General features: G+C 41.3%; 3 protein-coding genes across 5 annotated transcripts in view; 2 read left to right on the top strand and 1 right to left on the bottom strand.

Moving 5' to 3' along the window:
* The window catches only part of BRCC3 (BRCA1/BRCA2-containing complex subunit 3), a 58,661-nt gene extending 51,544 nt beyond the window's left edge, over positions 1-7,117 (bottom strand). Inside the window, exons 1-3 of the mRNA XM_028094911.2 lie at positions 6,933-7,117; positions 6,251-6,267; positions 5,418-5,472 (exon numbers count right to left, since the gene is read on the bottom strand). Coding sequence (XP_027950712.1) covers positions 5,418-5,472; positions 6,251-6,267; positions 6,933-7,055 — 195 coding nt within the window. The 5' untranslated portion in view covers positions 7,056-7,117. The remainder of the gene's footprint in view (positions 1-5,417; positions 5,473-6,250; positions 6,268-6,932) is intronic.
* Positions 7,118-7,748: 631 nt separating this feature from the next.
* CMC4 (C-X9-C motif containing 4) lies at positions 7,749-16,987 on the top strand. Of its 3 annotated transcripts, none has more exons than XM_028094895.2 (3): positions 7,749-7,835; positions 14,640-14,707; positions 16,636-16,987. In XM_028094895.2, exons 2-3 carry the CDS (start codon positions 14,650-14,652, stop codon positions 16,782-16,784), a joined length of 207 nt encoding a protein of 68 aa, XP_027950696.1. In that variant the 5' UTR covers positions 7,749-7,835; positions 14,640-14,649; the 3' UTR covers positions 16,785-16,987. The 3 variants fall into 3 exon arrangements, with proteins under 3 accessions (XP_027950696.1, XP_027950697.1, XP_027950695.1); XM_028094896.2 differs by lacking the exon at positions 7,749-7,835 and adding an exon at positions 13,270-13,708; XM_028094894.2 differs by lacking the exon at positions 7,749-7,835 and having other exon boundaries at positions 13,270-14,707.
* Positions 7,775-13,327, top strand: MTCP1 (mature T cell proliferation 1). Its single transcript, XM_028094892.2, has 5 exons — positions 7,775-7,835; positions 12,580-12,731; positions 12,851-13,021; positions 13,103-13,154; positions 13,244-13,327. The coding sequence occupies exons 2-4, from the start codon at positions 12,627-12,629 to the stop codon at positions 13,148-13,150; spliced, it is 324 nt and encodes a 107-aa protein (XP_027950693.1). The 5' UTR covers positions 7,775-7,835; positions 12,580-12,626; the 3' UTR covers positions 13,151-13,154; positions 13,244-13,327.
* Positions 16,988-18,794: the final 1,807 nt, after the last annotated feature.

Raw genomic sequence — 18,794 nt, forward strand, 5'->3', positions numbered from 1 at the left:
GCCAAAAAGGAAGACAGAGGAGTGAAAATCAGAAGAATGAAATGGTTCAAGAGTTTCATGGGAAAAGATGGGTGTGGCACTGACAGATATGAAATCACAGAGGAGATTCTTGAAGTAAGCAGCCATTAGGCACATGTGGTTGCCTTTTGTGCCTTTTTGCACCAAGTGAACTCTTTCACAGCTTGAAATTCCCTGCTTATCCTGTAAAGAATTAGTCATTCTCCCTTCCCATACAACTGTTTTTATAATACACACATATCTCACACTACAGTTTGTATCATGTTGACATAATTTTCTCCTCTACAAGAACATAAGCTTCTGAAGGGAAGGGAAAATGTTTTAGTTATATTTTTATCCCCATCAACAGTACAGTGTCTGGCAGGCACAGAGTACATAATAAAGAAAATCAGAGGCAGAGATACAAAGACCCTTGACCTCTCAAGGAGCAACAAGACAAAAAGCTGAGTTTCCAACAGAAACAACGAAAGTCTAAAGAGGATGGAGTGACATATTAGAGTGCATCAAGACAAGATCTACCAACCAAGAATTCTCTATTCAAAGAATATATCCTTCAAAAATGAAGGCAAAATAAAGACATTTTCAAATGCAAAAAATTGAGAGAATTCATTATCAGCACAGAAGTACTAAAGAGACCTCTTCAGGCAGACAGAAAATCCCAGATACAAAGAAAGAAATGAAAACCCCTGTAAAAGGTAAAATATGTGAGTAAATACAAACGAGTACTAACTGTATAAAACAGTAATAACAATGCCACAGGGGGGCTTAAAATATCTATAGAATTAAAATATGTGACAACACTAATCTAAAAGGTGGGAGGGTATAAATGAAATTAGAGTGTTCTAAGGTTCTAGCATTATCAGGGAAATGGCAAAAATAGTAACTTGTATTAGACTAAAAAAATCAAGAATGCATACTGAAATATGTAGGATAACCACTAAAAGGAGAGTAAAAAAAAATGTTATAACAAGGAAGCTCAAAGTGGGATAATAAAGCATATCTGATTAATTCGAAAGGCGGCAAGAAAAAAGAGAAATAGCAAATAAGTGAGTCAAATATAAAGCAAAAAGATAAAGCCATAACCCATATATATATATATATATATATATATATATATATATATATATCAAGAATTACATTAAATATAATTGGACTAACACTCCAATTAAAAAGATTATCAGACTGGATTTTTTAAAAACTATATGAGGCTAATAAGAAACACACTTTAAATATCAGTACACAAAAAGACCAAAACTAAAAGGATGGAAAAAGATATGCCATGCCAACATCTACCAAAAAGATAAGGTCACTGAACTCATGAAGTTTAATATCTATTTGGCCATACAAATTCATACAGAATTCCAGATGAGGGCATGGACTCTTGAAAAATAAAATTACATCATTAAGACTGGCAATGTGTTTTAGTACGAGTTGATGCCCAGGGTGACTTTTTTCTCTCTCTATTGTGAGATAAGATTTCAGTGCCTAGAAGAAGGAGGAAACGAAGTTCAGGGTAGGATAGCAAGAACAGCCCAAACATAGATGAAAAACAAAATAAGGCAAGCATAAATAAAGGCCACAAAGGACTGACAGATGTCCCTGAAAGCCACTGGTAGCTGACGGGCTTGAGAGAGCCTGTTATAGTCATAGTCACATAAGATATTCCAGTTTAGGGGCGCCTGGGTGGCTCAGATGGTTAAGCGTCTGCCTTCGGCTCAGGTCATGATCCCAGGGTCATGGGATCGAGCCCCACATTGGGCTCCTGGCTCAGTGGGAAGCCTGCTTCTCCCTCTGCCTCTCTCCCTGCTCATGCTTTCTCTCTCTGTATCTCTGTGTCTCAAATGAATAAATAAAATCTTAAAAAAAAAAAAAGATATTCCAGTTTAGCTAGATTGGCTCTACGCCTTTTCAGTCTTGGAATTCAAGTACTAAAACCCAGTTGCTTTTGCTTTTGCTCCTCTGTCTGGGTACAGAACAAGGGCTAGCAAAATATGGCCTGCCCAGCCATGGTGGCAGAGCTAAGTAACTGCAACAAAGAATGTATGATCCACAAAGCTAAAAATATTTACCATCAGGCCCTTTATAGAAATGTGTGCCCCCTGGCATGCCTCTCCACAGCTCATGGGCAGGTAAACACTAATTTCCTATTTTAGGGAAGGTATGTTCATTCATACAACATATATTTATTGACTATATATTTATATGTAAGGCACTACGTGAGGGCCTAAGTACACAAAGATAAACAGGATACAGTAGTCATGTCCAGGAAGAGAGAGAGGTAAACAACTCTAAGACAACATATATGCACTGTGACAGGTATGTTCAAGGAGCTACCATAGCACAGAGGAGGCTATCTAACCTAGCACACAGGTCAGGACAGATTCCTTAAAGGAGACAAGTGGCACCTGCAAGGGGTTAAGGAGTTAACCAAGCAGAGGAGAGGGAAGCGGTCCAAGCATAATACCCAGCAGATACAAGGAATGAAACAGTACAGCATAAACTGGAAAATGCCATAATTTACCATGGTTAGAACTTGGAGATAAATAGAAATGAGATCAAGAAGGCCCTGAATGCTTGACTAATGAGGCTTCATCCTAAAGGTAATGGGAAATGCACTGATTTTAAGCAGAGGTACGTCAGACTTACGTTCTCAAAAGATCACACCCTAAGCAATCAGAAGACAGGACTAGCGGCAAGAGATTCGAGGCAAGAAGACTGGGGAGAGGCTAGCGAGTATTCAAGAAAAGAATAAGGACCTCCAATAAGGGAGCAGCAGTTGGGATGAAGTGTTGGAAATAATATGAAAGCAATCTATGGTTCTGAATGGCTTCGAGGGGTTCCCAAACATGGCTGCACATTAGAATCACCTGGAGAGTTTTTCAAACTCCCGCCGCCTAGGTCTCACCCCAGACCAATGGAGTTGGCATCAGGATTTTGTAAAATTATTGGGTAATTCCAAGGTGCCCCCAGGCTTGGGAACTACTGTGGCAGAGGAATGTTGGGAGTGGGTCTGAGGAAGAGGGAAGGTTCAGTTTTGAACATGTTAGTTTAAGATGCCTATGTCTAGGGGCGCCTGGGTGGCTCCGTCATTAAGCATCTGCCTTCGGCTCAGGTCATGATCCCAGGGTCCTGGGATCGAGCCCCGCATCGGGCTCCCTGCTCTGCGGGGAGCCTGCTTCTCCCTCTCCCACTCCCCTTGCTTGTGTTCCCTCTTTTGCTGTGTCCCCCTCTGTCAAATAAATAAATAAAATCTTAAAAAAAAAAAAGATGCCTGTGTCTAGCTAAACTTGAAATAGGCAGTGGTGTATGAAGTACTAGAGCTTGGGATAATTGATACTAACTAGTATCTACTGGATATTAACAACAACAAATATTTATTGGCTACCTGCCATGTGTCAAGTACTTGGAAAAGTGCTTTCCATTTATTAACTTGGTAACTCCCCCAGTGATACACCCACCCCGATATTTATAGCAGCATTATCAATAACAGCCAAATTATGGAAAGAGCCCAAATGTCCATTGATTAATGAATGGATAAAGAAGAGGTGGTATATGGTATATTGATACAATGGAATATTAGCCATAAAAAGAAAGAAATCTTGCCATTTGCAACTATGTGGATGGAGCCAGAGTGTATTATGCTAAGTGAAATAAATCCAGCAGAGAAAGACAAATACCGTATGATTCCACTCTATATGTGGAATTTAAGAAAGAAAACAGATGAACATAGGGGAAAAAACAAAGAGAAGCAAACCATAAAACAGACCCTTAACTATAGCGAACAAACTAAGGGTTGACACAGGGAGGTGGGCAGGGGAATGGGTTAAATGGGCAATGGGTATTAAGGAGGGCACTTGTTGTGACAAGCACTGGGTGTTATATGTAAGTGATGAATCACTAAATTCTACTCCTGAAACTAATATTACACTACATGTTAACTGTAAAACAGTGATAATGACAGTCACCAACCTCATAGAATTGTTGGGAGAGTTAGATTTGGGTAATGTATGTAAAATACTCATTATTATGTCTATTTTACAAATGAGTGTTAGATAACATGCCCAAAGTCACACAGTGAGTATCAGAGGAAGGATTTAAAGACAGATCTGTCTAACTTCAATGTCGTAGCTAAAGCCATAGGGAAGGTAATGTTGCCCAGAAGACATTCTGGGAAGGCAAGGAGGCCAAGCGAGAAACTTGGAGAATACCAATATTTAATGCAGAAGATGAAGACCCCATAATGGATGGGAGGGAGGGGAGAGGAATAGGGAGATACAAAAAAACAAACAAACAAACAAACAAAAAAACCCATGACAAATCAGAGTTCTGAGGAGAAAGATTAAGATAAGCACCAAGAAATAATCCACTGATATAGCAATGGGGAGGTGGCTGGAGAGAGAGAACTGGAAACCAGACCTTGGTATGTGTGACTATTGAAGGTAAAGAAATAATAATGATTGTAGCCTATCCTTTTAAGCAGTCTGGCTATTAAAAGAAGGATATAAGAGTAGTGACTACAAGAATATACAGGATTGAAAAGTTATTTTTCTTTCCTTTGTGAAAATGAGAGTAATTTAAGCACATTTGTATTCTAAGGGGAAAAAGCCTGTCAAAAGGTTGAAGACTCAGAAGACAGGATATTTGATAAGCAAGGTCTCTGAAGAACCTGTAGCTCTGGGTAGGAAGTAAACTTCTTCCCTTGATATGGGAAGAAAGGAAGCAAAGTGGTTAACATGGAGAAGTTTGGATACAGGGGTAAAAAGTAGATGGAGTTGTTGCCTGATAGTTTTTATCATGCCCATCATCTGCTTGGCAGAGAAGAGGCCATAATTTATTTTTATCGTATTTTACAAAAGCAGTGGCCTGCAACATATTGGAAAAACAATGAAATGGCCCTATACCAAAAAGTATAGGTTGAAAAGCATTATACTACACCACGAAGGCTAGAGCATGCCAGAAAAGGTGAGGCAGGATTGTAGACAGGAAAAAAATCAAGGTAGACTAAGAATTGTAAGTTATGGATAGTTTGCTTATAGGAGGTTGCCCAAAGTAGGAATCGGGACTTGAGATAACAGTGATGTGAAGAAATTCACAGATTTCAAGGAAGCAAACCAGCCAAAAGTCTGAAGGAAGCAGGGAGAAGGGCCAGAGATCAGGCAGAGAACAGCAAGGAGGAGAGCTGAGAGCAATTACTCATCTGAATTTGCTACAAATAGAAAAATTAGGTTCCAGTCCTAATGAGTACACTCTTCATCTGATTTTACTAGAGAGAACACCCTACCCAGCCACAAGTGTGGGCCTGCACAAACCGGTTAATCCCTGGCTGAGATCATCAAATTGAGGACAGAAATCCCTCCCCAACTGAAAGTTTCTATCATGCAAAAGTCTAGCACACATACCTTTTCAGCAACTGTGCGTATTTCAGTTCCGGTATATGTAAATTTGGAGTCACTCCTTTTGGGGATAAATTGGGGGAAAAAAGGAACTCAGGTTTGGAATATAAAAAGATATTAAAGCAAAGTAACAAGATTCGAAGTTTTTGCAATTAAACCTCAGGAGAGACAAAGGAAGAGTGACTAAGTACATAATCTGCTCAGTGGCAAAGCAAAATTCTTAGAATCCTGGGTATTAAGGAGGTGGGCTTGAGAAATACACACTCCGCTACGCTTTGAAATTTAAATAAAGGTAACCCAAAGCTTTTGCCTCCTCAAGCATTCAAGTTCCTGGGCATCTCTGAGATCATTGTAGGGTCCACCAGGGGGAGGCAGAAAGCCATTGACAATTTAGTCAAAGGAATGAGTCAATAGGGGGAAATGTTTCTTAATATGCTTATCATTTGCTGCAAAGAAAATGATCTGTATTTCATTGTCATTTCAGGAGAGAGAGAACATAAAACATATCAAGAAATAAAACAGAACATAACAGCACTGTATGAGTAAACAAAATTCTACATGTAAGAGCTTTCACAGGTTCACTCATGATCTTGGTACTCCTACCCATACTTTTTACAGAAGGTCATACATATATCAACTGAAAATTCTCCTAGTAGGAAGTAAGGTGGAAACCAACCTTCAGGGTTGGGGTGGAATTCAAAGTGTATCACTGAGGGAATTCCGGACTCATAATGGTAACTTAAAATATAAGTTGTACATAATATTGCCAAACTTGTTATAATTTTGAGTTAACAGTTACATAGAGATCAAAAGATATGAGTAAACAAATATAATCTTACCTTGTGTCATCATTCAACTAGAGTGGGAAAAAGCAGAAAACATTATTGATCACATTACGCTAGTTTGATGTACACGGATGTAGATTATATGAAATTTGGGTCATGTGTTCCCGTACACCAGCATGAAAGACTGGAGAATTCTTACTTCGGACTGTAAACAAGTAAAGGTCTATCTCCTCATCCTCTTTTGCTCCTCTCCAACACTTAACGCAGTGGAAACCTTTGCATCTTTGAAACCCTCTTCTCTGTCTGGTTTTCTGATACACTTAGAAGGCTTCCCAGAAGGAAGACTGGAGGCGAGGCCAGGGGCCCTAATCATGGTTGGCTGCTTCCTAATACACCGGTGTCCTCATTATACTACAATGTCTTTACGGCCTGACTTGCGGTTTTGGTCAATGGGGTGATAACTCCAGATCTAGAGAAAAGCCACAGACCGTAAGAGAAACTGCAAGGCCCACCCGGAGCATTATGCAGATCGCTGGGGGTTTGCGGGAGGCTAAACAAGCGTCCAGAGACAGACGAAACAGGGCCCCCACTACCTGACCATCCAAAGGATCCAGTCCAAGGGTCCAGGTCAGAGGTGCCTGTAAGCCTCCGCAGCCCTGGGCGCTGCCAACACCCACCCCGGGGACACGCTGCGACTGCTCAGCAGGGTTCCGGTCAGACTAACTGACCTACTCACCTCCCCTATACACAGCCCCATCACCTCCTCCTTCTCTGTGCTCAGAGCGTGGTTGAGACAAACTAGGAAAGCATCCGACTCCAGATGAACCGCCTGCACCGCCTGTACCACCTGCACCGCCATCTTGGTCCGACCCTGCTCACGTCCGCCTCGGGCCCACTCCGGGCCTGGCCAACCGGGTGCTCCGGAGCGCGGGTTCCGCGGGGGCGGGGCTTGAGGAGCGCGGGCGGGGCGGGGCGGGGCGGGGCGGTCGGAGTGGGGCGGGGCTCGAGGGGGCGCGCGGAGGCGGGGCGTGGGGCGCGGGGGCCGGGCGGGGCCGGCCCGGCGGCACCTGGGAGACGCCCGCGCCGGTTGGGGCAGGCGTGGCCGTGGGGCGGAGGGCGGTAGCCGGCCGCGGTCGGGGCGTCAGGCCGGGTGGCGGGGTGGGCAGGGAGGCGGCGCTTGCGGGTCGTGGGCCGACGTGCTCTGTGAGCGGCGCCCCGGCGGCCGGGCTGGCGCCTCTCGAGCGCCCGCGCCCATTTTGCCCGCCCGCTGAAGAGAGCCGTACGCGGCCTACACGCTCCGGGGACAGCCCTTTAAGGCGGCCTCGCCGCGCGCGCCGGCCTCCTGAGCCAGGGGGGACGCTCTTTGAAATTCGGTCCTAAGACAGTTCAGGTTTTATTTTATTTCGCTTTGTTTCCAAGTTACGGCCCCTGAATTTTGTACAACTCTCCCTGGACCACTTCCGGTTGCCGGCCCTCGCCTCATAACTTCGGTTCGGGTGACCTCGGCCCGGGATGCCCCTCGGCTCGCCCCAGGCTCACGTCCCGATCCTGGCTTGAGTGGCCCAGGGCGGGGGACCTGGAAGTTTTAGCCTCGCTGCTCCTGAGGCGGATTAATTAGCCCAAGAAACATTATATTCATGTGAGTAACCTCTTCCAGAAACAGTGCTATACTGTATCTGAAAAAGTATCACTCTTAAGCTTGGCTACTGCTATGTTCTACAAAGGCTTTTAGGTATCTTATGTGTTCGATACAGGGAACGGGAATGAGGGACTTCAGTTTTTATTGAAGGTCTCAGATGTATCGCAGTCGATATCCACAATATAAGTTTCCTCAGCTCTCCTTGTCTTGATGATATCAGACATGGTGAAATTCTATGTAAAAGTAATTTTCTTTTCAGGAATGTCAAACGTGCCACGGGTAAAAGTACAGATCTTTCAACTCCCAAGGTTAGGAATTACACGTGGATTTTAGGAACCATTCTAAATCAAAGAAAAATACATGCCGTGCCGCCTCCCACAGCCCTTCAGTGTTTATGTTTGTTTGATCTGGTTTTCTATTCCCTGTGCAGTGTTGAAGCCAGGCAGGCATGGCAGTACTGGAAAGGGAACATTCCCAAGATGCTACTTGAAGAGGTGTTGATGCTTTGCTCTTTTCTCCCAACTCAGTTCCAATCCAAGTTCCCCCACAAATACGGCCCGTATCCACTGAAATTGTCTGTGACATATATACCAGCAACCTCCATTTTTACCTAATGCTTAAGGATCACATGGCACCTCTTTCCATGATTCGTCTTGATAATGATGAAGATTGGGCAAATCTTGAAGTGTGCGATTACATTGGACCCATCTAAATTTTCTCTTAAGTTTCAATTTTACACCATATATTATGTCCAGTTACTGTTCGTGGCTTGTATGCCCTGCCTTAATGGGACAACGATGGCTGTTCTCATTATTATGTTTAGTAATAGAATATTTTGAGTTTATAAAGTGCCTTTAGGCACCTTCAAGAGAAAAAACACCTTTTCTTTGTTGTTGCTGTTAGTCAATCTCAAATATCAGAACAACATTCTCTAAGTTTTATAATGCTCATGACTGCATTTTTACAGTTCTAAATGTTTGATTGGAGTACAGAGAAAGACTATTAAAATTTCTGGCAAGCTTATTTTGTGCTAGACACTCTACCAAGCATTTATATACCTGTCTGTGTAAACTGCCCCAACTGGAATCAGACTCTACAACTTCCTACCTGTGTTGTGACTTCATGCAAGTTACCTAACTTATCTATGCCTTACTTCCCTCATCTTTAAGTGGGGGGGGGTGTAATAACAGTATCCATCTAATCAGGTGATAGTGAAGATTAAAAGAGTCAATATACATATATAATAAGTGCTAAATAAGTGCTACCATTATGATCAGTATGTTGTTTATTTCTCATTTCACACCTCAGAAAACAAGTGTAGAGAGGTTAACTTCTCCCAAATCACAAAGCTATTAAGTGGCAAAATCAGGATTCATACCCAGGCCAGGCTGACTCCAGGGCATGCGTTCTTAGTAACTTCACCCATTGTAATTAAATCAGTTTATTAATTCACTTCAAAGAAAGTAAGTATATTCAACTGATTAACGTTTAAAAATTGTTCAAACACCTGGAAATTGAAGTAAATTATATTTTTCTTAAGGAAACCTTTCTATGTTGTATATCGTCCATTTAAAACATAATTTATGAAATACCTTACTAGGAAGTAGTCTGTCTAGGTCAGTATGGTCTCTGGCCATGACATCAAGGTGACCCCCCCATGGGGACAGTCGGCTTTAGTGCCTTACTGGATGATAAAGCCATATAAGCACTTTTTGAATCCATTTGAATTTGCAGATGGTAGTTTTCCTTTGCGTTGAGTGGAAGAGGTTTATGTTGTGTATTATATTCACGTTGTGCCTGAGTTTATCTTGAGGATTAAAGAGATTCATCTTAGTTCAAGGGGTTCTGAATTTTATGAACAAGTTTCGTGTGCAGAAAAATGTTCTCTAGTCAGATAAATTTGGGAATTGTTAAAGTTTCTTTACTGTGTAACTTGCCAGAACTTTTACTACACTAATAAGTTTTATGACTGTAAGATTCCCAAACTTATTTGACCAAGGAAAAAGTTAGGGGCAAGTGTTCCAAGAATCACATTTTAGGGAAATGGTTTGCAATTTATACAATCTATGATTTTATGGTCCTTCATCTTAATCTTAGTCATTCAGCCTTTGCTTTTCTCTGGTAAGGATGTTGTTGGTTCGTGCTCATATGGCAGCATCTCGGTGAGTGGTAGCACACACAAGTCCAGGGTCATGTGCTGGAGTTTGTTCCCAGGCTCATCCTACTGATGCCCAGCATGTTGGCCTTTAGGTCACAGCAGCACATCACACTGCCTTTCTTCTGAGAATATTTTGTAGTGACTCATAGGCCTCTTTGTAGTAATTCATAGTAACTCAGACTATCATCTCCAATTTGTTTGCCCTCTATACCACTGGAATCATTTCCTTTTAATGTCAGTGTAACCAGTAAAATTTTGCTTTTCATTCAAAACAAACTTAAATGTCAATATATTAGTTGTTGTCTATCTGTGAATGGACCTGTCTGTGAAGGTGAGATGGTACTGAAACTCTTAACACTTGGTTTCTTTTTTTATTTTTAATGGCCATACTTATTTCTTTTGTACTCAAAATCCAGACTTTAATAAATATTTTTTCACATTAGTATTTACTTGGTTTTTGTTTGTATCTCTCCTTTCCAAAGCCCTGGGGAAAAGGAGAGGCAGAACAATTGTATCTGCTAAATGGAAAAAAATGGCTTTGAAAAAATATATAGTTATATAATATACCTAGAGGATCAATCTCTGCCCATGTATGTGTGGTCTTTATCTGTTTCCTCTCTCTACCCAGCATACATATCCACTCACTCACAGGAACACTGACTAGAATTGAGACTTAGGGTGCCCAGTACTACTATATCATTCCTGTTATTGAAGAGCTTATAATACTGTATTTGACGGGAGACAAGGCTTGTGAAATAAGCAAAGCAAATATGCAAAGGCAATTTATAATTAGAGGCCAAAATATGAACTTGAGCTGAGACATAAATGCTGCAGTAGTACTAAGAGGCAAGAAGTTTTCAGAGAAGGTACCTGCACTCTGCCATAATAGTACTAAGATAAACAGAATGGCCTGTGGAGGCATTTTAGACAAGTAGAAAGCTAGAGCAAGGATTTGGAGCTAGAAATGGGCCTAGTATTTAGGGGAAAGTTTGTCTCAAATATGGCGGTAGTGGTGCTTGCTGGAATTGGTGACAGATAGGATGTAGCAACTGAAGAAGAGGAAGAAGTCCAAGATAACTCAAAAGTTTTGAGTCTGTAAGATCAGGAGAGGTGGTGTTGCCACTGAGAGAAGTTGGAATTTGGTGAAGGAGAAGGGGTTCTTCAGGTGAGTTTGAAATGAGAGAGCCCTATAAGATGGGAGCTTACAATAGGCTCAGAGTCAACTCCAATCAGGGTACAATGGGTGAAGCAACTATGATGCTCTTAAATTATCCACTGAAATCAGACCATTTCTTAAGTCTATAAAAGAGATCTACTTTTAGGGAAGGTGAACTAACAGTGTTAAGAAAAAAAAAAATCAAATTGTTGTCCTTGAAAAGAGGGCTTGGTTTAGCCCAATTAGTTCTTTCTGGCTTTTTCCGGGGCTGTATCATACTATGTTCTGGCATCTCATTTGCTCTTGACAATCTCAATAATGGTTTAACAACCTCCCGAGATGTGCTGAAGTTCCTCTCCTACCTTAAGGCCACCCAATGAGAATAGGAGGCCTTTGTTTTGTGGGGCAGATGCCCCAATGCTGTATCTGCTCTGTCAAAGGTAGAAATACAGTGAAACCATGCCATGATGCTAGGAACCAGGTACAAACAATTCATTCCTCCAAAATGCAGGTCAAGTAATTGTGAGGGCCTGAAATGAGATCCAGAGCTAGGCAGAAAATCCTTATGGGCTTAGAGCCGAATCTGCATTATGGAAAGAGTTTGCCCAGGAGGTTTGCTTCCTTTACACCTCTCAAACGGCAGAGGGGTTTTTCTGGCCTTCTGACTTGGGAAATCAGAATTTAAATGCACACCTCTGTGGAAAAATGGGTTCCTGTGACATCCTGAAGCATTATCAAAATGAAACAAGGACCTAGATGGATAACGATCATTTGCTCTCAGCTCCAAATCACCATGATCCCCAAAGTCTTTTGCAGCTTCAAAATTTCATGAAGCTACCTTAAATATTTTCCTTAACATGAAAACCCCCTTCTGGAAATGCCCAACTGCTCTAAGTAACCTTTCTAAGTAAGCTGATAAATAGGTTGCTTGTCCTTAAAACAAACTTTTAATTTTAATTTAGAAAGCGATGCACATAATTCAGCCTTCACAATCCTTTAAAATGGAATTGCTTGAAAGGGGCTTTTACCTGGGGAATATGGCACACATGTCCATTGTTGCCCAAATAAGTGCCTTTGCATACTCTGTTGCTACCTACATTTTGTCAGATGCTGCTTTGTGAGTGCAAAGACTGTGACACCACTGCCCAGCTTCCTGAGGTGCTAGTCCTACATTTCCACAGAACTCCCCACTGAGCTGAGGAGCTGAGTGCTTCACAGTCAACAGTTAGCATGACCTGAGGCTCTGCTGAGTGTCACTTCAGTGTCTTGCAGGGAGCTTCAGATGGCCTCGGCTCTATTTAGGCTGTGCAAGTAGACATATAAGAGTTTTTGTTCTGGTTGGTGGTTGCTAGTACCAGGTCACCTTGCTCACTGGTGAGTTCATTCAAACCCAAAAAGTCACACCTGTGTCCTGTGCGCGGGTGCTGCAGGCTTAGGTGGAGAAAAGCAGGGCTAGAATTGGAACCCAAAGCCCAGAATGGCAGGAGAGGATGTGGGGGCTCCACCCGATCACCTCTGGGTTCACCAAGAGGGTATCTACCGCGACGAATACCAGCGCACGTGGGTGGCCGTCGTGGAAGAGGTAACTGTTTACATTTTGCTTATTTTTTTAATTGATTTTGCTTTCAAGCAACTTGGTGTCTAACCAGTCTCAAAATCCTGAAATCTTTGCTTTTATTTTTGTCATTTTTTTCCCATTAGGAGACGAGTTTCCTAAGGGCACGAGTCCAGCAAGTTCAGGTTCCCTTAGGTGACCCAGCTAGGCCAAGTCACCTTCTTACCTCCCAGCTACCTCTCATGTGGCAACTCTACCCTGAGGAACGCTACATGGATAACAACTCTCGCTTGTGGCAGATTCAGCATCATTTAATGGTACCCATGTTGCTTAATCATTTTCCATTGTACTGGGGCTCTTACAACAGAGTACTCTATAAACTTTTCTTTTTCTGACAGGTCAGGGGAGTACAGGAGCTGTTGCTTAAGCTTTTGCCTGATGATTAACCTGGTATGTATTTCTATTTCTCTCCTGTTCTCCCTTCTTCTTTTTCACTGTATTCAGTTGTGGTGATTTTAATGATCTATTTTTTTTTCCAGGTGCTGGGATTCTAGGAAGATATGCTCCTCTGTTCTGTTCAGTATATGGCAATCACTTCATCCACCACTGCAGTGCACCCACCTGTGGGCCTGTGGGGAGGGAGTGGGTTGAAAAACTGCTCAAGAACACAGAAGCTTAGGAAGGGTCATGAAGAACACCACAAATGGAACTGCAGAGAGGGGGTTACGTAGGCAGAAAGCAAGTCAACAAAAGCACTTAGTCAGGATACGTAACTTGAAATTGACTCCTTTGGAAATTGCCATAGAACCTTTAATGGACATCATCAGCTGGAACTGGGATCTGATGAATCCCACAAAAGTCAGCACCTGCTACAGAACAGATGCCCTGATCACCAAGGACTTGGTACTGATTTAGAGAGAAGAGAGCAGCTCCTAGCAGCATCAACATCTATTTGTCGCTTATTTGCCCTGCAGCAATTCACCTGCCTTTCCTTCCCCCATCCTGTAAATATCCTAGGTTTTGCTCCAGTGTTTCCCCTCCCAGTACTGACCTAACTTGGATCTACTGAGAACTTAGGGGGCTCTGAAAAAAGAGGAGGTTATTTGAATTAATGAAATTAGCTGCAAAGGCTCCTGGGCCTTTTTCCTTTCTGAAATTGTGCCTTCAAATTATTAGAGGTTGCTAATCAAAATCGTGGGCACTTCAATTCATTCTCTGGTTACAGATATTTTAAATAAGTTAGTTTCTGTAAGAGCTCCAAAAATTATTTTAGCCGCTTAACTAGCACCTTTCTCAGGAAGTAATAATAGCACCAAATATTGCTGATTCCTAGGAAAGCATTTACTACCTGATAAAGAATTTTCTGAGTTAAAGTAGTCAACTGTTTATGTACATTAAAAGTAAGGTTTTACTTTCTAAAAAATCTTGGGAATCATAGCTACCATGTATTGAATCCTTACTGCCTTCCTTCCAGGCACTATTCCGTGCACTTTATATACTTTATCACACTTAATCCTTCCATTAATGCTTTGAGGTAGGTAGGAATGGTCCCCGTTTTACTCATGAATTATAAGGAAAAAGGCTCAAGGAGTTTAATCATTTACCAAGGGTGGTTCTGTGAATGATAGATCTGAGCAGTGGACAGGCCTATTTGGCTGTGGCATCGGCTCCTCTAGCCCACAATTGGTTTACAATATTCAAGATGAGGCGATTGAATTCAAGGTTTTATTTTCATGTAAAGCTATTTATGTCTTCCAAATTGAATGAAATGGATATTATAAAAATACAGTTGATTCATCCTATGAATGGGAAGAGTATTTTTTAGTGCAATTGTTTTCTAGCGTACCTGGTTGTCTCAGAAGAAAATTCCATCTAGAGGGGCTTTAAAGTCTTTATGGATAAAAGACAAAATAAAAATCATTTTTCTTATTTTAGTTTTCTGGATATGCCGCAGAAGGATCCGTGCCAGAAACAAGCCTGTGAAATACAGAAATGTTTACAAGGTAGTATGTTAAATGCTTTTTTATATTTTTTCACTTTATCTGTGAACTAACTACAAGACACCAGTTTTTCTTTTTATCACAAATGATACGAGCTCCTCTCAAATGTAATATTTCCGTAATTATCCTGAAGATTTTTCTAATTTCATCAAAGATGCAGAAAATAAAAAGTGATATGATCCAAGCTTCATGTTTGCAATTCTGGTTGTACATTAGAATCACCTGAAGAGCTTTAAAAACGCTCTTGCCTAGAACAATTAAATCAGACCTCCTGAGGACAGGTTCTGGGCAGGAATAAGTCTAAAAAGCTAACCAGGTTATTTTAATGTACAGCCAGTGTTGAGAATAAGCTGAGCAAAGTCCTTTTTTAAAAAGACTAGTTTTAAGTGGGTTGGTTATACTCCACTGTGGCTGACAACCCACTTCTTAAAAGCATTCAGGTTAGAAATGGGGGTTGAAAATACAACTGGAATTCAGGCTGCCAAAGTCAGCAACTAAGTCTTAAAGGCAAAAGCAAACTTCAACTAAAGCATATTTGATGTGATCTGTCCACTTGATTTTTTCCCCCAATTTGGTTTTAAATTGGCCAATAAGTTTGACCAAATGCTAGAGGATTTTATATTTTTTTTAATCAGCAAATGATTATTGGCAGAAGGACAGAAAAAGCTACAAGGCTTTCTGAACTTCAAAAGTGATGTTTTTGATAACTTTTCCCATTATTAAAGTAACAGATAGAGATGGATGCCCATGGAAATATAGAAGGGTCTGAAGGAAAAATGTTAAGAATTTACCCAAAGATTCACTACTAAAGAAAACCCTTGTTTGTGTATTTCCTTTGACTTTTAACTTTCATTCTTAGACTTTTCATTTTATGATGTAAGCAATATTTCATAAAAATCTTAATCTAAAATGTTAATGTATAATGATAGTAATGCTACTTTATTCATCCTTTTTCCTTCCTCCAAATTTAAGAAAAAGGAAAATGGTTTTCACAGTTACTTTTCCCAAATAAATTCTTACGTTATTTGAATTAGCAACACATGGCTACAGTGTGAGAGGACTGAGGGCTGGAAGGACTAAGAGAATTAAGCACAGCCATAAGGGTTTTAAACATATTGAGTCACTTAATCCTTTCATCCATTAGGTGGATGCTACTATGACCCCCATTTTATAGATGGAGAAATTGACACAGAAGTTAGATAACTTGTCTAGGGTCACACAACTAGTAAGGGGTACAGTGAGGATTTGAACCCTTTTGGTCTGGCTCCAAGCTTGGACTCAGCCAGTGTGCTGTATTCTTTCTAGTCAGAATTGGGTTTTTTTTTTTAATCCTGGATTAACTCCCATGCACCTCATTTTAGCACTGGGGGACTCAGATCAACTGCAGCTGACCTAGAACTTTTAGGTCAAGTTCTCCTTGACTTAAGGTCTATGTATAGTAGGGGGTCTACAAAATATTTTCTGTAGAAGGCCAAATAGGAACTATTTTAGCTTTGGAAGCCAGAAGGTCTTTGTTGTAGAGTGTGTGGGTGGGTGTGTGGGTGTGTGTTTGCAACCCTTGAAAAATGTAAGAACCATTCTTAGCTCACAGCTGTAAAAAAGAGTTGAACTCTATCCAGAGGCTGCAGTTTGCACAGACTTGGTAGGGAGGTCCCACAGCCACCACTGTCTTAGAAAAGGGCACGTAAGCTATTAACTCAACCTTAAAGAAAAGGAAATTCATATATAAAAATAGCTTTCAACCACTTTGTAAATCATGCTTTATTTTTTTTCTAATTATCCTGTTGACTGGTCTGTACATCAGAAAGAATTAGGTGGACTTGGGTACATCCTCTTTCTTCCAGGTCTGTAGAGTGGGAAGCGCTGATCTAAACTTCCCTGTGCCTTAGTTCTCTGAGATCATGACTGGGGTCTGCCTGTCTGTTTTTCAGCCAACAACTACATGGAATCTAAGTGTCAGGCTGTCATCCAAGAACTGCGTAAGTGTTGTGCTCGATATCCTAAGGGAAGATCTCTCGTCTGTTCGGGATTTGAAAAAGAAGAGGAAGAAAAGCTGACACTGAAGCCTACATCAAAGTAAAGTTCTGCTGAAAAGTTAAATGCTGCACCATGTATCCACCAAGCAAGTTTTGTCTTCCTGACTCTTTCTTCAGGCCAGGTAGCAGCAAATATCAAATAAAAAAGTCAACTATAAAAGTTAATGAATATGCCATCTATGCAGAACAGATAGACATATAAATATATTAAATATGTAGAATGTAATAAAACTGAGCTGCTAAAATAAACCTGTTAAGTGAAAAATTTTGGTTTGGTACTTGTGATACTGCGACTTATAAGACATATATATTTGGTCTTTATCTCCTTTCCTGGTACAGAGCTCCTAAAACTCTTGAAATTTCTTAAGTGATAGAGTGATAAACGTGTCTTGTGACTTTAATGAGGTAACTTTTGGAAAGCTAAGTAACCTGTGGATGGGGACTGGTTGCCAGGGGAACCTACCGTGTGATTAGAGGGTTGGAACTTTCAATCCCCCACTCCCCCCCACCTCTAGGGAGGGGAGAGGGGCTGGAGGTTAAATCAAACACCAATGGCCAATGATTTAATCAATCATGACTGTGTAATGAAGCCTCTATAAAAACCCAAAAGGACTGGGTTTGGACAGACCCTGTCTGTGGGACCTTGCCCTTTGTACCTCTTCATCTAGCTGTTCATCTGTATCCTTTATAATAAGCTGGTAAATGTTTAAGTAAATGTTTTTCTGAGTTCTGTAGTTACTCTAGCAAATTAATCAAACCCAAGGAGGATGTCATTGGGAACCTCAGATTTATAGCCAGTAAGTCAGAAGGACAGGTAACAATCAGGACTTAGCAATAGGTGTTTGAATTAGGGGCAGTCTTGTTGGACTGAGCCCTTAACCTGTCGGACCTGACACTAATTCCAAGTAGAGAGGGTCATCACTGAATTAAGTTTGTAGGACACCTAGTCAGTGGCCACTGAGAATTGGGAGGATTGCTTGGCAGTGTTAGAAAAAACACGAGTACTAAACGTATTTGGTTTTTTAGAAAAGATTGTATTTATTTATTAGAGCATGCGTGAGTGGGGAGAGGGGCGGGGGAGAGTGAGAGGGAAAGGGAGAGAGAATCTGAAGCAGACTCCGTGCTGAGCGCGGAGCCCACTGTAGGACTCGAAACCAAGAGTTGGGGCACTCAACTGAATAAGCCACTCAGGAGCCCCCTAAATGCATTTCTTAAGATTATAGATATAGATGTTAATGAATTGTCTTTAGCATTGGAGTTTAGAGTACTGGTACCATTCATAAAACTAGTCATGTGTTAAGTGAAAAGATACCCCTCCAGTGCCACAATCATGATGCCTTTCATACATGCTAAATTCAAAGGTTTCTCTAACCCAACTCCGTACCCGTTCCATTTCCAGTAATTCAGAGCAAAATGTCCTTCCAAATGCCAGTGAGAATGTTTCTTTCCACTTTTACCTCCCCACCACAGTGCCTAGCAAGAAGACGCTTAATATTTGTTTAAAGAGTGGTAGGAAAAGCCTAGAAATGATTCTTGTAATGTTTAACAACCCCTGATTTATGAGAAAACCGAAAAAAAAAAACTTCATTGGAAGGCAGGCAGCAACAGAATTCTTAGGTGGTTTTTCTACTCTTTATATCCTTATAATCAAAACGTTACAGTGGATCTTCATGTTAATACCAGAAGCCTGTTGACAGTTGTCAGTGACTTCATGTAGTGGTGGCAGAGTGACAGTATCAAACAGGCCGTTTGCTTTCCTCAAACAGGTGCTAGAACCACTATCACTCCACTCTGCCCCAAAAAGAAAAAGATGACTTTCTATGCAGGAGCAGAAACAAATTCTGATGTCCTTGTGTTAGTCCAGTCAGGCTGCTGTTAAGTCCATTCAGGCTTATAAACAGCAGACATGTTATTTCTCACGGTTCTGGAGGCTGGAAGTCCAAGATTAAGGCACCAGCAGATTTGATGTCTGGTGAGGGCCTGCTTCCTGGTTCACAGATGGCTGTCTTGCTGTGTCCTCATATGTTAGGAGGGGTGGGCAAGCTTTCCCGGGT

The sequence above is a fragment of the Eumetopias jubatus genome, unplaced genomic scaffold, assembly GCF_037043125.1.
Source record: "Eumetopias jubatus isolate StellerSeaLion01/CBP00866 unplaced genomic scaffold, mEumJub1_p1.0 scaffold_60, whole genome shotgun sequence".
Lineage (NCBI taxonomy): Eukaryota > Metazoa > Chordata > Mammalia > Carnivora > Otariidae > Eumetopias > Eumetopias jubatus.

Bases quoted from the DNA above. Each gene is read 5' to 3' on its own strand.
- MTCP1 (XM_028094892.2), top strand. From the start codon at position 12,627: ATGGCAGGAGAGGATGTGGGGGCTCCACCCGATCACCTCTGGGTTCAC. The intron at 12,732-12,850 runs GTAACTGTTTAC...TTTTCCCATTAG, and splicing joins GGGTGGCCGTCGTGGAAGAG to GAGACGAGTTTCCTAAGGGC. The intron at 13,022-13,102 runs GTACCCATGTTG...TTTTTCTGACAG, and splicing joins AGATTCAGCATCATTTAATG to GTCAGGGGAGTACAGGAGCT.
- CMC4 (XM_028094894.2), top strand. From the start codon at position 14,599: ATGGATAAAAGACAAAATAAAAATCATTTTTCTTATTTTAGTTTTCTG. The intron at 14,708-16,635 runs GTAGTATGTTAA...TCTGTTTTTCAG, and splicing joins AATACAGAAATGTTTACAAG to CCAACAACTACATGGAATCT.